Source organism: Aspergillus piperis (assembly GCF_003184755.1).
Source record: "Aspergillus piperis CBS 112811 unplaced genomic scaffold BO85scaffold_12, whole genome shotgun sequence".
In the NCBI taxonomy this organism is placed as follows: domain Eukaryota; kingdom Fungi; phylum Ascomycota; class Eurotiomycetes; order Eurotiales; family Aspergillaceae; genus Aspergillus; species Aspergillus piperis.
This window is the reverse complement of record NW_020291602.1, coordinates 779,428-794,674: the sequence shown is the minus strand read 5'-3', so window position 1 is coordinate 794,674 and position 15,247 is coordinate 779,428. Positions and strand designations below refer to the sequence as shown.

Genomic DNA, 15,247 nt, shown 5'->3' with positions numbered 1-15,247 from the left:
CTTCACCACCAACCCTATTAACTATGGATCCGATGACGGATGAGTTAAACCGGATTATCGATCCTATCCAACTGACATCCAGTCGATGGATTATCAGTGAGAAAGGTCCGTCTGTCCTCTTCAATTCTTCTTTCTTTCTTTCCTTCTTTCTTTTTTTTCCTGCACAACAGTTCCTCTTCTCCCTAGCTTGTTCTGTGCTATCACTGCGATTACTTTGCTCCATTCACATCTTACTATACTACTACTACTACTACTACTACTACTACTACTACTACTACTACTACTACTACTATATCTCCAATCCAACCCCTGGAGATAAGCCTCCCCTCCCGTGATAACACGCGACTGGTCTTGGGGTCTCGACCATTGGCCTCGTGGTTGTCATTTGGCAAACTTGCATCGGAGGTGCATTGCTAGTCTGATTAATTTCCTTGTCGGATCTTCGATCGGCTACTACTTGACATTCAAAACATCCAGTGTCTCTTTTCATTGTTATTCCCTTGGCCATTGATTGGGTCAATATTTTTCTGTTACCTCCGCCCTTAATTTTTTGAGTTGCATCTCCGCATTTTCTATTTCTCTTACTCATCTTTCCCCCCCCCCTTAGTTTTCTATCTCGGTTTGACTTTTGGGTCGCTTGGGGTCGAGTGGATCGTGTCGATTGTTCTATTCTCCATCCTGCGACTGATCGGGTTCCCGCTAGAGTCAGTCGGAGACCGATGATTCGTTGTGGTGCTTGACTATCTCGCCGTCTGACCACGCCGTCACTCACTAAACGAGTAAGCTAGTTCTTCTAGTGCGTCTTCTGTGCCCACCGGCTCGAGGACCCAGAGATAAGGTACGACGGCTTTTCTTGTCTTGTCATCCCATTGACTTTTCCCATTCTCTATTGGGTTTTGTGCGTTGCAACACTGGCGTTGAATCGGCTGCTTGTCTATCTGGGTGTTCTTCGTATCGTGGAGCTACCTAACTCCCTATTCCTGCCTATCTCTTGTGTGTCGTGTGTCTTCCTCCTCCCCGATGATGGCTGTTATCACCGTTGTCTCATCCTCCCTACTCCCACCGTGGTATCCTTGCCCAAGTTGATCCCTCCCCATCGGCGCACTCTCCTCGTGGCTTAGACTGGTGAGATTCCCCATCAGCTGGATGTTACGATTCATATCCGAGCCCCCGGAGATAAAAATAAGCCAGAGCCCCCATCGACCTTAATTTTTCTTTCACCCAATTTATCATTACCACAGCTGCAGCTTGGGCCAAGGGTTTCACGTTTTTTTTTTCTGCCTGCGCCCGTGACCAGTCACTGTTTTTCCTTTACTGGGTTCTGTGCCCACCCCTTCATTCTTACCCCGGATCATCTAAGACATCCTTGCCTGATCCTGCCTTTTTTTTTTCCCCTTCCTCCTTCACTGCCATAAGTCCAACCCTTTTAAATTTAGTTCTCTGGGTCCGCCCCAGTGCGTGCTACCAGATTTCTACATATTTTGGATCGCTGGCTCCTCCGTCATCCTTCTCATTTCCCCCGGGGTAGTTCCGTCCTTTCTTCTCACAGTGATACCCTTCATCCCATTTGCTTTCCTCCATTGTATCTACTTCTTATATTTCTTCTCCTTCTCTTCCTCTTCCCCCCCTTCATCTTGTTTTCGTTATTAGGTGTCTCTTCCATCTTTCCCTCAGCCACCATTCGTCCCGTCTGTTTCCCAGCACGCACATTTCTACACTGTCACTGTCTATACCTGCACATACATGCCATTGATCCCGTCTACATATGCACATACCTGCGCATTTTGAGTACGCCTGCTGACCTGCCGAAAAGCCGCAAATAAATTCACCCCATCTGCCATTGTTCTTGGGGCATCTCCATACAGCATTGAAGCTGTCCATCAACGACAATGGCTTCCACTACAACGGGACAGGAAGACCTCCATCATGAGAAGGAAGTCCCCGCGGTCACTTCAGATCCAGAGGCCGGTCAGGAAACCCAGCTCACTGGTAAACCCTGGATGTACAAGCCAATCAAGATCGGTCCCTGGTCGTTGCCGTACTTTGCCTCCCCAGAATCCCAACTTCTGCTGGTCTCCTTCGTGTGTTTCCTTTGCCCGGGCATGTTCAATGCAGTCAGCGGTTTGGGCGGAGGTGGTCAGCTGGACCCTACCGACGTCAGCGATTCCAACACCGCTCTGTACAGTACCTTCGCAGTAGTTGGTTTCTTCGCCGGGTCCATCGCAAACCGCATTGGTCTCCGCCTGACTCTCTCTATTGGTGGCTTTGGCTACTTCCTCTATGTGGCTTCCCTTCTGTCGTACAACCATAACAAGAACTCCGGCTTCCTGATCTTTGCGGGCGCGCTACTAGGTGTCTGCGGTGGTCTGCTGTGGTGTGCGCAGGGTGCGGTCATGATGAGTTACCCGAACGAAAAGGAGAAGGGTAAATTCATTGCTATTTTCTGGGTGATCTTCAACCTGGGTGGTGTGATTGGCAGCTTGGTGAGTCCTTTGATGGTTTACTCCAAATGGTAGTACTTTTCTGACCCTGGTATGCAGGTACCTTTGGGTCAAAACCTGCACTCTGAAGCTGGTCAGGTGAATGATGGCACCTACATCGCTTTCATGGTGCTCATGGCGCTTGGCTTTGTCCTTGCCTGGGCCCTCTCAGACTCGAAGTATGTTAAGCGCAAGGATGGCTCGCATGTCATCGTGATGAAGAACCCCACGTGGAAGTCCGAATTGAAAGGCCTCTACGACACCATTCGGACCGACTACTACATCATCCTGTTCTTTCCCATGTTCTTGGGGAGCAACTGGTTTACTGCCTATCAATTCAACAGTGTCAATGGTGCTTTTTTCACCATCCGGACGCGGGCCCTCAACAATCTCCTCTACTGGCTTATGCAAATGATTGGCGCATTTGTATTCGGCCAGATCCTCGACTTGAAGTTCCTTACCCGCCCAGTCCGAGCCAAGCTTGGTCTTGGACTCCTTTTTGCCCTCACAATGGGCGTTTGGGGCGGTGGTTATGCCTTCCAGAAGACATACACCCGGAAGGATGTCGAGGCAGATACCGACTGGACGACCAGCGGCTATGTTGGACCCATGTTCTTGTACATGTTTTATGGTTTCTATGACGCTGCCTTCCAGACCTGTGCATACTGGTTAGTGCCGCTGTTGTCTCTTATTTTTGGCGGCTGCGCTTATTGTCTGCATTTTACTGACTGATACGGGCTGTGTAGGTTCATGGGTTCACTGACTAACAACGCTCGAAAGTTGGCCAACTTCGCCGGCTTCTACAAAGGCATCCAGTCTGCTGGTGCAGCTGGCATGTGGCGGTGAGTCCTCGAAGCCCCCTCGCTCACGAATTTAGGCGTAGAAGCTAATTAATATACTTTGCTGCAGTATGGATGCCGTGGGAACCCCTTACATGACGGAATTCGCCTCCTGCTGGGGCCTGCTCGCCGGCAGTCTTGTCATCGCGTCGCCCGTAGTGTTCTTGAAGATCAAGGAGCATACCGACGTCGAAGCGGACCTCAACTTTTCGGATGAGACCGCTCAAGAAGTGGGTGTTCCGCTGGAAGACCATCCTTCCGAGAAGAAGCAGGACCCGGAGTTGGCTATCGTGAAATGATGACTAAGCTTTCTTTTATATACACGCATTCCATTTCAGCGGAAAGAGGTTGCTGGAGTTCCATGATGGCCAGGCATTAGCCTCTGTCTTTTTGGTGGTTGATTATGTTTTATTTTCCTTCCTGTTATTTCGCTAAATATCCATGATCAGATTGGGTTTTGGAGCGTATCACGACATCTAGCTGAGGCACAATTACGTTAGCCACAGCAAGTTACGAATTACCGTAATGGACTTCATATGACATGACTCTTTATGTCCCTGCAAAGTGTTGCCAGAACACCTGACAAGTTGTAGGACGACGTCGTGGTATGATAAATCATGTTGAAGGCAAACATGTCTAAGAAAGCTTGCGTGCCACTCTTTTAGGTTAAGGACAAGTATCAGAATAAATAACACAACATTAGCCATGCCAAAGAAGGAGATTTCCCCGCAATCCTAGTCGACGGTGGTACTTGACGCTGTGGACAGTGGTACGAACGACTGCGTGTGTGTAGCCTGCGCAGTGCCGTTGGTGGTATAGTCGGGCCAAATCTGAGTAGTACCCGCTGCAATATCCCATCCAAATAAAGTACGGTTGAACAGCTGCAACGCTGCGATCGGTTGATAGTATGGGACCTCATGCCCGGCTTGATATACGCGGGTGAAAGAAAAGTTGCCATACTCGCGCGTCTCCCCGTATTCAACCCCATCTACCGTCATGGGTGTGTAACCGGCTGCACGGAACTGAGATGCATGGGTGTAGTTCACTGCGAGTGAGATGGCCTGACCACCGAACCAGTTACAGATATAGTCAGCATCGCCGTAGATCAAAGACACGCGTACGGGGAGTCGGAGGATCTCTTCAAGGTCCTCGATGAAATTTGGCCATACAAAGTCGCCGGTCTGCTGGAATGCGTAATATACGTCGCTGCTGGACTCGGTGTAGTTGATGTCCACGCCGATAGCATCCATGACTGAGTCTTTCTTGAGGTAGTCAACGAAGTAGGACGGCGGGGTCGGGTCCTAGGTAGACATATTAGCTCTGTCCCTGTTCGGAAAGTGCAATCCTTATCCTTGTCACTTACATTGTAGGGGTGGCGAATATCATACACGCCACGGCCGCCAAACTGGTAATAAGGCCCTTCTGTACAACAGCTTAGCGAAGCCCTTCATCAATACATCCCTGCAGGGGAATTGCAAAACCACTCACCAACATTGTCCCTGCACATGTTGGCTGCTTCTGTACATATAGCATAATCAGCTAGCGAGGTTCTATTGGTCAGTTTACACAAAGAAACCTGATCCTGGCATCCATTGGGCATCGTGTTGGCGAACTTCATATAGTTGTACACTGTGTCATTGAGCTAGCAAGTATGAGCAAGAATGATATAAATCCACGAGGTGCGGATAACAAACTTACAGCTTTAATTCCATATGTATTGTTGACAGCAAATTCCGGGTAGTAGTTTGCCTATTCATTGTTTTAGCGATGTCTCTTACGTCAAAACCTCTGCGCGAGCTGCATTTCTACACACCTGAATGGCGGCATCAATGATGCCATTGATAATCCCGAGAGAGTTGAAATTGAGTTGGACTCCACTCACTTCCCCGTTAGCAATTTTCGAGTTTTGCTCGTAGAAATGATTGAAGAACTTTGGTCATCAGCTTCATATCTGTGCATCCAGAGAAGAAAACCTACAGCTGGTCCATAGTGTCTTGATCAAGTCAGCATACGTCAATCTGATCTGAACGCTGCACTCACCCTCCGTAGCTCTCCGTCCAGAGATTGAACTCCTTGGACTTGACTTCAGAATCCAGCTGTGAAAGGCCACCGAGGAAGCCTTGAAGTACCTCCCAGGTTGCGCGTGCAGCGATATCGGTCGTGTCTATAAAGTAGGAACATGAGGAGAATGCTAACTGAGTCATACCAGACAACTAACCGATGATTGTGGCATCAATAACTGGGTATCGACCCTGGACTCCAGCAAACGAGGCGTTCTCGGTGACTCCAGTAATTGGGTTCAAGGACCCGGCCTCGGTTTCACTGTAAGAGAACCCTTCGCAGATAAGATCGTAAGCAATGTACTCATGATGTATCAAGGCAACAGGATTTCATACCCACGCCGAGGGGCTGGGACAAGAAAAGAAGATTGGTGACTTCGTTCCAGGAGTACTGGTTGACGATTGATTCGTACTCTGGGGTGATGTGACACGGACCCAACTCTGTTGTGAAAGCGTCAGAATATTCAAGCTATTCGTCCTTTCCGCCTCGATATTTGGCCAACCTTCGAAAAGCCCAATCAACGAATCGCTTCCAGGGCCACCATTCAGCCACAAAGTCACTGGATCATTCTCGGGATCACGACGTGACTCAAAAAACCAAAAAAAGGTATGTGATTCTGGCGAAAGATCGACATATCCGGAATATGATTTGACTCCGGGCGTCGTCTCACAAACGCCTTCGGTTCCTGGTTCTTTATACCTGATGGTGACATTGTTCGGAGTTTTTATCGATTTGACGCCAGTGGGTGCTTTTGGTAACTGCCTTCTCATCGTGGAGGACCATTTATTCTCGGGCGTAGCATAACTGAGTGCAGCCAGGGCCAATAAGGGCACCAACTGAGAGCTGCGCATGGTGTTGTTGAATGCAAGGACAGACTCAGTCACAGCTATACCTAGTTAAATATCTTCGAAGATTGGTTCTATACATGCACCGCAAGCCACTATAGGAGTCCTTCAAGGAGAGAAGGGTCAGCATACGATGGGTGGGGGATGCCAACCCCAGCCAGGGCTATATATACTACATCGTTGCATGAGCGACAAAGTTTGAGAGAAAAGTCGCAGGCCCACATGGTGTGAGGGGAGAATAATTCATATCCAGTGGATAGAAGATACATGCTGGCGGCAATTGGCAATGCCGTGCAGCTTGCAGAAGACAAACACTATTGTGTGGAAACGAGGTTGTATCCCGCCGCCGTTTCCGGCCTGATCGGTGAGGCGTCAGTTAAGCAGCTCAGCATCTCCTCCAATAACCGAGGCGGAAAGGAATTACTGGGTAGGAAAAGGAGGGGTGGATGGAGCAGCCGAACCCTGCATGAGAAATCCCGTGGTCAATTTGCCAATAATAGTGATAACACGCTGTCTCGCTAGTGCTGTACCTTGGTACTTAGTGTCTTGGTTTGGATTCCGTGCCTCACAGGACGTGGATGAATTGGCACTGTGACAGTTGACTGATCGAATCCGTGCCCCGAATGTAAGGCTATTGAGAAAGGATTGTGACTCAGTCAATGTGGTATCGGGGGCCCAACTTCCTTGGCGGGACAGGTATTGGATGATGGTGGAGAGCTATTTGTTAGTTACACAATGGCAGACGCTGTGGCTGTGAGTAAGATGATGCAGGGACCGGGATTGAACAGGATGATTCAAGTGCCCGGTGCGGGGGAAGATGCCAAGAAAAAGACACAAAACAAGAGAAGATGTGCGGTCCATCGTTGAAACCAATGACAGGTGGAATGAGAAAAAGAAGATAGAAGAGAGACAGAGTAAATGAAAGGATGGTGGAGGGAGAGACAGACAAGACGGGAAAGTGCCTGACCCAAAGCACCTGCCTGATCGGGACTGGTATGCACGGGACCTCCTCTCCACCACTTGTAGTACTTCATGACCACATCTTGGATCTCCACTTGAGACAACAAACTAGCACAGACCGAATACCTGGATGGTATACAGGTGTATTAGCCGGTCCGCTCAAGTTGCTGCGACTGAGCAAGTTTTGAGGGTATGAGTACGGTTTGTTCCACAACGTCCTATCAATAACATCTTGATTGATCCCATCTGCGGGTGTATGTTTTTTCATCCTAGCAGATAATCCTCTCCATATGCTGTCAGCTTCCACTGTATGGAGAGAGATATGGACCGACCGTATCGACTCAACAGATGCCACACAGAATTGACGGCGACAAGATCCCCCCACCCCCCCAAGCGGTCAGTGGGTGGTGTTCACTGCAAGGGTGATCGGAGCAGCAGCAGCATAGACATACCTGAAGAATGCCCGGCAAGGGTGGTCTACAAGAAGTCGAGATCCTCTTCGATTCATCGATCTACCTGCTTCCCTTGCCAGCCCTACATAGTTCAATCAACATACACTACTACATCTCTCCGACGAAGCTAAGGTTACTATAACCCGAGTAGCATGCGTTAGGTCATTCATTTTCTCATGTCGTACTTTTCGACTCTGTATGTACATAAAATGGGAACAATTGCCCCGTGCAGGGGGACAAATCAGGCACATGAAGTACATAAGAAATAAGCATCAACCGATCCAAGGTTCGCAGGATTTCGAACCCGGTACGTAAAAGCCCGCGAACGCCAAGCGCCCATTCCCCTTTGATGCATACATATGTTGTAAAAGGGGCCTATTTCAACAAACGGCCAAACAAGATCGCCAAGAGCAGTGCAGAAAGCAAATGAGTTCTAAATCATGGCACAAATATGAAACAATGTCGCAACAGTGTCTCCAAGCCGCTTAAAGACTCAGGCCGAGTTCCGCATCGAGGTCGGCTGCGAAAGTGTTCATATCGTTCCGTGATGCCGCAGCGCGATCGTCGGCAAGTTGTCCGTCTCCCAAGCCGGTCAGACCAACGCCTTGTTTCTCGGTATCGAAGCCCATGATATCGGAAAGATTGTTCATGGTACCCAAGCCAAAGCCATAGTTCTTCCCATTACCATTCCCGGTATTCAAGCCATCATCGGGGGCAAGGAAGTCCGCACCGGCATCGTCAAAGTTGATCAAGGCATCGAAGTCGTTCTGGGTTACTTCCGCATCATTCGCCAGATCCATGAGCTCACTGATGCTCAGCTCCGAATCGAAGTTGGGGATGGTGAAGGCATCCTGGTGATAACTGGGGTTGATGTTGCTGGTGCTCCCATTCTCGCTACCGTCGGAGGGAGGGGGCGTTGATGCGAACTCAGGACCGCTCTCCTTGGGAAGCTGGCTGGCACGTCTTGCGCCATCGGATTTCGGATACGTCAAGTCAGGGATCTTCTGCGCGAGAGAGTCGGGGGGTGGGGTCAAAGTGTTGACGCGTGCTGAGGTGTCAACTATGCTGTTCGTCCGTGCCTGTACATCTTGCGGCGCTACTGTAAGCTGAATTCCGGCCTTGCGAATGGCAGCCTCCAAAAACGACGTAGCGAAGTCTGCCGATGCATAAATTTCTCTCAGACGTTGTAATATGCGCATGCACTGGTAGAACCGGTGAAGGCTGGTCATACGAACGTTGTGGTCACTAGACTTGATGTCGAGGAGATGAATAATCACAGCGGGAAGTAGGACCGTAACGCCAGTTGTAGGGAAATAGCGGGTCAGGTCTAGGCTGTGTAGATCCTGGGCAATATTTGTAATTTCGATCGCAGCAAACCGCACTTTATTCCTAGAAATCTCCTGTAGTTCGGCGTCCATTGAAGGGAACGGGATCGCAGGTAGGACCTGAGGGCGATGGAGAGCGCTGGATGTGGTCAAATAAACCATCTTCAGGAGTGCACGATGAGAGTGAAGAACTTCCTGTGCCTCATTTAACTTGGAGGGCGCTGCGGGGGCGTAGCGTATCTCTGTCGGAAGGTGGGCCAGCCAGTCTTCCAGCTCCTGATCACAACGACGAACCTCGAAGGTCTCCGCTGCTGATTTCTTGGGTACCAACATCATGGTGGTTTCCATCGTTCCACCAAATTTGTGGCTTAGAACCGAATATTGAGCCGATAGAACATGGCTCACACAGAGACAAAGTTTGGCCTTCTCAATGAACATCAAAGCCAGCTCTCTCTGATGGCTCACGCTCTGAAGAATCTCCGAGTTGCCTACCATGCTCACAATTTCCGGCGAGAAGGGATGAAACTCGAAATCGTCAAGAGTCAACATCGGAACATCACAGTCATCGTCCTTCACGCGCATGGGACGTCTCATTCCCAAGGCGATCAGACGATCACGCGTATATGTGCTCCACCAAATCCGTTTCCACATCCGCTGGCGCCGGACATCCATACGGGAGTTGCCGGGGTCACGATGCAGGCCAATGGTGTGTGCGAGGGACAAACTCACACCCATCCAATGCCAAGTATCCTTCTGGTCATCAGGCGTCTCATACCAGTAGGTCATTAGCAGTAATGATTGGACGAGAGAAATTCGGTCAACTTCGTAGTCGAAATCATAGAGAAGTCGTGCGCGCTGAAAGAAAGCTTTACGAGCTGCCTTTCTGGTGGCGTAGCCGGCAGCGTGGAGATGCTTCAAGTCGATAAAAGCTGTGCCGGCGAACATCACGGCTTGGAATAACAATAGACTCATACGGCGGATGCCATCGTTTTGAACGATCGTCTGCAGGAAGTCTTCTAGGTCAAGGAGGGGCATATAGGTGTGGACGTAGTGGATGTAGCTTTTCAGCAATTCATTGCGTAGTCCCACGTCGGGGACAGTCAAAGCTCCTTTCATGGACAAATAGTCGATGTCCTCTTTTTGCAGACGTGGCGGCAATCCGCGGATGTAGTCTGGTAAGACAACACCGCCAGACCTGGTATTGGCAAAGGAAGGGTCCAGCAGCTGTTGAATCTGCGAAGTCACATGGTGCAAAGGAAGCGTCGCTGGAACAGCGGGATTCGGGGCCATTCTTCTTCGATAGCGATCCCCGGAGCCAATTCTGTTCGCTTGGCTTTGATCTGTACAAGTACGCATTAGAATCTTATCGACAATGATACAGTGGTGATGGGTCATTTGCCACGATCTCCGAGACTAATCGAGGTGGGATACGAACATAAAAGATGTGGCATATGCTGCCCCTGATCCAGATCTACAGAGCGCTGCGAGGGAGAAGCCGGAGCCATGTCGGAAAGGCCATGACACTCGCTAAGTCGCCTGAACAGACTAGCCCCGTCATCGGGGATTTCTGCAGGGGATTGAGACAGCTGATGAGGGTTTGCATTATCGACCTCAACACGTGATTTCCTGAACAGTGGCAACAAGGCGCGCTCGTGGTTAGCCGGCACTTCTGTGGAGGGAAAACGGAAGACATGTATTCGACGTAGACGAACTTTCTCCTCTTGCTCTCAGTAACAATGCACTCTACTTGGTCCAGGCGGCAATTCGTGCAGGGCGAACCATTTTCGACCACATCACACCGCACTTTGCGAGCCCGACAGCAGCAGCACGCCTTGGACGCCCTCCGTTTTACAGGACGGGCATTGGCGGGCAGACCGGCAGTGGAGGCTTTCCTCTTGGATTTGGCCTCGGTTTCCACGGTGGATTGAGGGGTGGGAGAAGTTGTTGATACAGCAGTGTTAGTCATTATGCAAAGCGTGAATTCAGTTGAACCAGATCATCCGTGAGTAGGCCAGCCTTTTTGTCGTATCAATGGTGGAAGAGAAATTGTAGAGAAACGGCGTGGAGTAGTATAGCGATAATCAGAGTAGGATAAACAATGCGACTTTCTTGGTAGATAAAGAGGATTATAGGTAATAGGACAAAAATGGCGAGGGTAGGAGTAAGGAGTAAGTAGAAAGAGTTAGAACAAGAGAAAGGTGGAGGAAGAGGTGTGTAGTAGGAGAAGGAAATCCAGAACGTGACCCAACAAGAGGTAGAAGTAACAAGAGTGGAGAGGGTTCCTTTTGATTTTTATGTTCCTTTTTTTTTCCTTTTCTGTTTTTCTTTTTTTTAATTTATTTAAAATAAATCCATACAGGAATTAAGTTAGAGAATCACTTTCCGCCGGAAGGGGGAGAGAGAGAGAGAGAAAGAGAAAAAAGGAATCACAGGACCACGTTCCAATCTTTTCGTCCAAAGGGACGAAAATCGAGACATGACCTGGGGCCGGGGAGGAGAATGTTTAAGTACGATTGAACTAGTGTCAGTAGCAGCAGCAAATGTCGCAAGTGCCTTTTCCAACCGTCAGTCAAAAAACCAGACAGTCAGGAGGCGTTGGCGTTGGGGATGATGAGCCCCAGATCCACTCGCCATGGTCGCCTCCCCCAGACCAGAACCGTGGAATTCCGCCTAGAAAGTGGAAACCCAATGGCGGACGGTGTGCTCCGTACTAGACTTTGAGACTAGGGGAAAGGAAAAAGAGGACCTGACCCGGGTTAATCATCATCATCCTCATCATCGGGGTTGTCATCGTCGTCGTCAAACCGCGCCGGGGGATTTTAGTTGAGTAGTGGAAAAGACTCTTGCTACCTATCGTGGACTAGACTATACTCACTAGTCACGCTGGCCAGAAAAGAAGGCCGGCGCTAGTGCGGGTCTGTATTTACCTCAGACCGCATCGACTAGTCCCTTTTTGGGGGGAGTTGGAGGCTTGGGAAAAAAGGAAAAGCGGGTTCCAGTCGGAGTGGTGGGGGAAAAGGAAATAATAATCAGAATTTAATAATAATAATACCTATGAAAAAGACACAATCAGATTACGGATGTCTTTTTGGGCCAGTCGTTGCGCTTTGCTTACTGTACAAAACACCCCCACTGGAGATGCCAACGACCATTCAGAAATCCATGACTGTTTGTAGAGATCCACCACCAAACGCAGGACCCCCTCCTCCTCCGACCAAAACAAGTTTAGTGAAGTACTTACTAAGTATTTAGTGGTTTCCACCCAGTTCCTCAGCTTCCGTTCCACAGCCGGTTTTTTTCTCAATGTGTACACTACAGTAGGGAAGTAGTAGTCTACCCATTTCAGTCAAGTGAACCAACTCCCGTCCCCTTACTCCGTATTTTCCGCCCTCTTAGCCCGTCCCCCCTCCCTCTCTTCCTCCTCTTCCCCACTACTACTAAGGAGTAGCAACGGACCCAGAAGAAGGCGATGGCAGTTTTCCATACCCGATTGAGGGGGGGTTTGGTCTCCATCGGCCCGGTCACGTTACTGGCCCTGTCCGCCACAACCAGTCATCGGCAACTTGGCCACCACCGGAGGGGACCGGGAGCAAATTCAAGATCCTGCCATTGGTCTGAACTAAACGTGCTATCCCCAATCCCCATGAGACAAGACACAAGACTCTGGAAACCTTTCCCCATCGGGTGCTTGCAGTGGGAAACTTTTATTTTGTAGAATATTCCTTCGCGACTACTTTTGACCCTGGGACATCCTCAAAACTGTCATGACGCTATTCTTCCGTGCAGGGATGCAGCCACGGGGCGGTATACATACGGAGGAGTGCGGTAACTTTTCCGGAGTCAGTTAGTTAACTAACACACACACACACACACACACACACACACACACACCAAGGGAGGATGCGTCATATTTGGTTTCGGAAAAGATTCCGGCTCTTGTGACTTTTCTTTTGTTTGCATGCACTACTCGCAACTCTGGACTGGAGATGGATGCACGGCGTCTCAGAAACTCGGGTCTGCTTCCGTCGGCTTCCCTTCCATTGCCCCCTTTTACGTCAGTCAGACAGTTAGTCAGGTAGGCTCGAAAATAGTGATTATTACCAGAAGGTAAATCATTCGGCTCTTTGTCTCTAATAAGATTTTCTCTCCCGCTGGATCCGTATTGCAAAGCGTAAGTCTACTACTGTGTGTTCTTTGATCGGGGATCGGCCCCTGCGGTACGGAGTACACTTCACGATCTCCCTTTTGCTGAACAGCCGAGTATGGGTCAGCCAGCCAGATACCACGGAACCGAGGCCCGTAAGCGCTCCGTTTAGATTATCCCGTATGCTCTCTAAATTATCTACTATTCCTTTTGTGTAATATACTGTGCGCGTATGGTGATCTCGGACTAGGGTGGATTTCTCTGCGCTATCGGAGCCTACCTCGATGATCGTTATGATAAGACACACACACATGCACAGCGGTCCTCTTTACTCACGAATCCATTTTGTTGATGTTTGATGAAGTGTCGTCTCCTTGGTTGGATCGCGATGAGGAAAACCCTCTACGTATGAGTCAGTAGTTAGCCATTGTCACAACACAACTATCCGTTAGATAGAATGACTTGGAAATCGTGCAGCCTGCGGCTTGTTTGCACTCGGTATTCCGATGGCCCATCCAGTGCGGACGGTGCATATGTCATGCGGTCTCGAAGCCGGAGGCAGAGAGGACTAAGTCTTGAAGTTGGTGGAGAGGGAGTGGACTTATGACGATCATGCACATATCGTTTCCCCCTGTTGAAAACTTAGTAAGTTACGTTGTAGTACAGCAGGGCCTTTTTTGGGGGGGGGGGGGGGGGGGGGTAAGGAAGTCAACTACAAGGTACCATTGCCAATGCATCAGGAATTAATAATGGACCAGGTGGTTGTCGCTGGCCTACAGCATCCAGACCCGGGAGAGACTAAGCCCAGTTGCCAGGCGCTATGCAGCATGAGGGATAGGAGCAGGGCAGGCCCGCCCGCCAGCTGCCCAATGTAGGATCGCAGCCGATCCCGCATGCCGATGGAGGGGCGAATCGTTGGGCCGGACCAAACCTGGGACGACACTGGGAGTTGGGAACGGTATCCTGCGGTTTAGTTCGTTCGGGGGATTAATTATTTGGGCAGAATTCAATAAATGCGGTCACTGTTTGGGAGACCCACTGAAACTAGGAACTGGAGAAAAGCGGGAGTCCTTGGATTCGGCTCGCCCGCCGCATCGAGACCTAGTCGTCCTCTCCAGATGAGTCGTTTAGATCCTTACAATGTTCCCCCGTACGCATTGAAGAATATCATTATTGAAGAAAAAGCCTCAATAATTGTAGCAGCATCAGAATTGTAGGTAAACGTCATCAATAGGAGCAAACCGACGTTGACTTCTGGATGTAGGTAGTGTTGAATGGGTCGTGAAATGGTGCTGGTCACAGACTGGGGCAAAATATCGCGCGGGTGGATCGGCCCCAAATTCTTGATGCTGCTGGCGCTGCTGCTACACATACACACACATTGTGCATGCGAGTTGTCAGTCAAAATTCATAGGAGCAGCAAAACAAATCATCGCAGCAATGGGGTGCAAAGCACACCTTGCTCTAGACCTGGCCACTAGGCTTTACGGATGAATAATATTAATCATCATCCAAACCCTGCGTGAATTATTACCCCTGCAATGTGATCTCCCCAAATCATATTCATGGAAGGAGTATCAACAACAAGCTCATCCACGTGATAGAGGGTCCGATGTCACGCTTAATAGTGCCGACAACCGGAGGAGACAAACCCTCTCGCAAGGTTACAGAGAATGTTCTGTTGGCGCTGTCCAATAGTTCCGTCGGAAATTGCGAGCCGTAACGGCCCAGAATCTGAGCGGGTGACCTGTGAGCTCGCTCCCCCAGACGGGATCATATTATCTAGCTGGCGCCCGAGTGGAGTATTGGAGGGGCCAGCAGACTACTGTGTAGTAGTGTGTGTAGTGTGTACGTATTGCCAAAGGCTATTTGTGGCTAGAGAAGAGGTCGGGGGAGCAGCGAGAATCGGAGGAAAGAGCTCGGTACCCCACAAGTAGAGAGAAAGGATTGGCGCACTGGGGTAGAACCAGGCATCTATGATGAGCTTAGAGCCTTCCGGTTCCCTCCAGGTGGATAGACCAGATAGCTCTCTTTCTGTTTCATGTACAGTGTCGTAATGAAGGGTGGCATGGAAGGGCGGTTCCTTGCTGTCAATGTGTGCCATCACAGCATGCTGCATGCCGCTACTGTGGGAAAAGCCC

At 49.7% G+C, this 15,247-nt stretch overlaps 5 protein-coding genes across 5 annotated transcripts; 1 reads left to right on the top strand and 4 right to left on the bottom strand.

Moving 5' to 3' along the window:
* The first annotated feature begins 1,392 nt into the window (after nucleotides 1-1,392).
* On the top strand, nucleotides 1,393-4,027 carry BO85DRAFT_521271 (unc-93 family MFS transporter). The gene is made up of 4 exons (XM_025665188.1): nucleotides 1,393-2,483; nucleotides 2,541-3,148; nucleotides 3,227-3,322; nucleotides 3,390-4,027. Exons 1-4 carry the CDS (start codon nucleotides 1,890-1,892, stop codon nucleotides 3,616-3,618), a joined length of 1,527 nt encoding a protein of 508 aa, XP_025514516.1. The 5' UTR covers nucleotides 1,393-1,889; the 3' UTR covers nucleotides 3,619-4,027.
* A 26-nt stretch (nucleotides 4,028-4,053) lies between these two features.
* BO85DRAFT_374880 (S10 family peptidase) lies at nucleotides 4,054-6,231 on the bottom strand (the record flags this gene model as incomplete). Its single annotated transcript, XM_025656146.1, has 10 exons — nucleotides 4,054-4,620; nucleotides 4,683-4,741; nucleotides 4,808-4,961; nucleotides 5,018-5,068; nucleotides 5,133-5,249; nucleotides 5,297-5,312; nucleotides 5,360-5,483; nucleotides 5,538-5,654; nucleotides 5,716-5,820; nucleotides 5,883-6,231. 10 exons carry the CDS (start codon nucleotides 6,229-6,231, stop codon nucleotides 4,054-4,056), a joined length of 1,659 nt encoding a protein of 552 aa, XP_025514515.1.
* Nucleotides 6,232-8,122: 1,891 nt separating this feature from the next.
* On the bottom strand, nucleotides 8,123-10,928 carry farB1 (putative C6 transcription factor (Ctf1B); the record flags this gene model as incomplete). The annotated part of the gene is made up of 3 exons (XM_025656140.1): nucleotides 8,123-10,302; nucleotides 10,398-10,588; nucleotides 10,675-10,928. The coding sequence occupies 3 exons, from the start codon at nucleotides 10,926-10,928 to the stop codon at nucleotides 8,123-8,125; spliced, it is 2,625 nt and encodes an 874-aa protein (XP_025514514.1).
* A 1,331-nt stretch (nucleotides 10,929-12,259) lies between these two features.
* Nucleotides 12,260-12,600, bottom strand: BO85DRAFT_54240 (uncharacterized protein). Its single transcript, XM_025665472.1, has one exon. The coding sequence runs from the start codon at nucleotides 12,473-12,475 to the stop codon at nucleotides 12,305-12,307; it is 171 nt and encodes a 56-aa protein (XP_025514513.1). The 5' UTR covers nucleotides 12,476-12,600; the 3' UTR covers nucleotides 12,260-12,304.
* A 2,203-nt stretch (nucleotides 12,601-14,803) lies between these two features.
* On the bottom strand, nucleotides 14,804-15,247 carry BO85DRAFT_450618 (uncharacterized protein). The gene has a single exon (XM_025660420.1). The coding sequence runs from the start codon at nucleotides 15,208-15,210 to the stop codon at nucleotides 14,929-14,931; it is 282 nt and encodes a 93-aa protein (XP_025514512.1). The 5' UTR covers nucleotides 15,211-15,247; the 3' UTR covers nucleotides 14,804-14,928.

Bases quoted from the DNA above. Each gene is read 5' to 3' on its own strand.
- BO85DRAFT_521271 (XM_025665188.1), top strand. From the start codon at position 1,890: ATGGCTTCCACTACAACGGGACAGGAAGACCTCCATCATGAGAAGGAA. The intron at 2,484-2,540 runs GTGAGTCCTTTG...CCTGGTATGCAG, and splicing joins GTGGTGTGATTGGCAGCTTG to GTACCTTTGGGTCAAAACCT. The intron at 3,149-3,226 runs GTTAGTGCCGCT...CGGGCTGTGTAG, and splicing joins TTCCAGACCTGTGCATACTG to GTTCATGGGTTCACTGACTA.
- BO85DRAFT_54240 (XM_025665472.1), bottom strand. From the start codon at position 12,475: ATGGAGACCAAACCCCCCCTCAATCGGGTATGGAAAACTGCCATCGCC.
- BO85DRAFT_450618 (XM_025660420.1), bottom strand. From the start codon at position 15,210: ATGGCACACATTGACAGCAAGGAACCGCCCTTCCATGCCACCCTTCAT.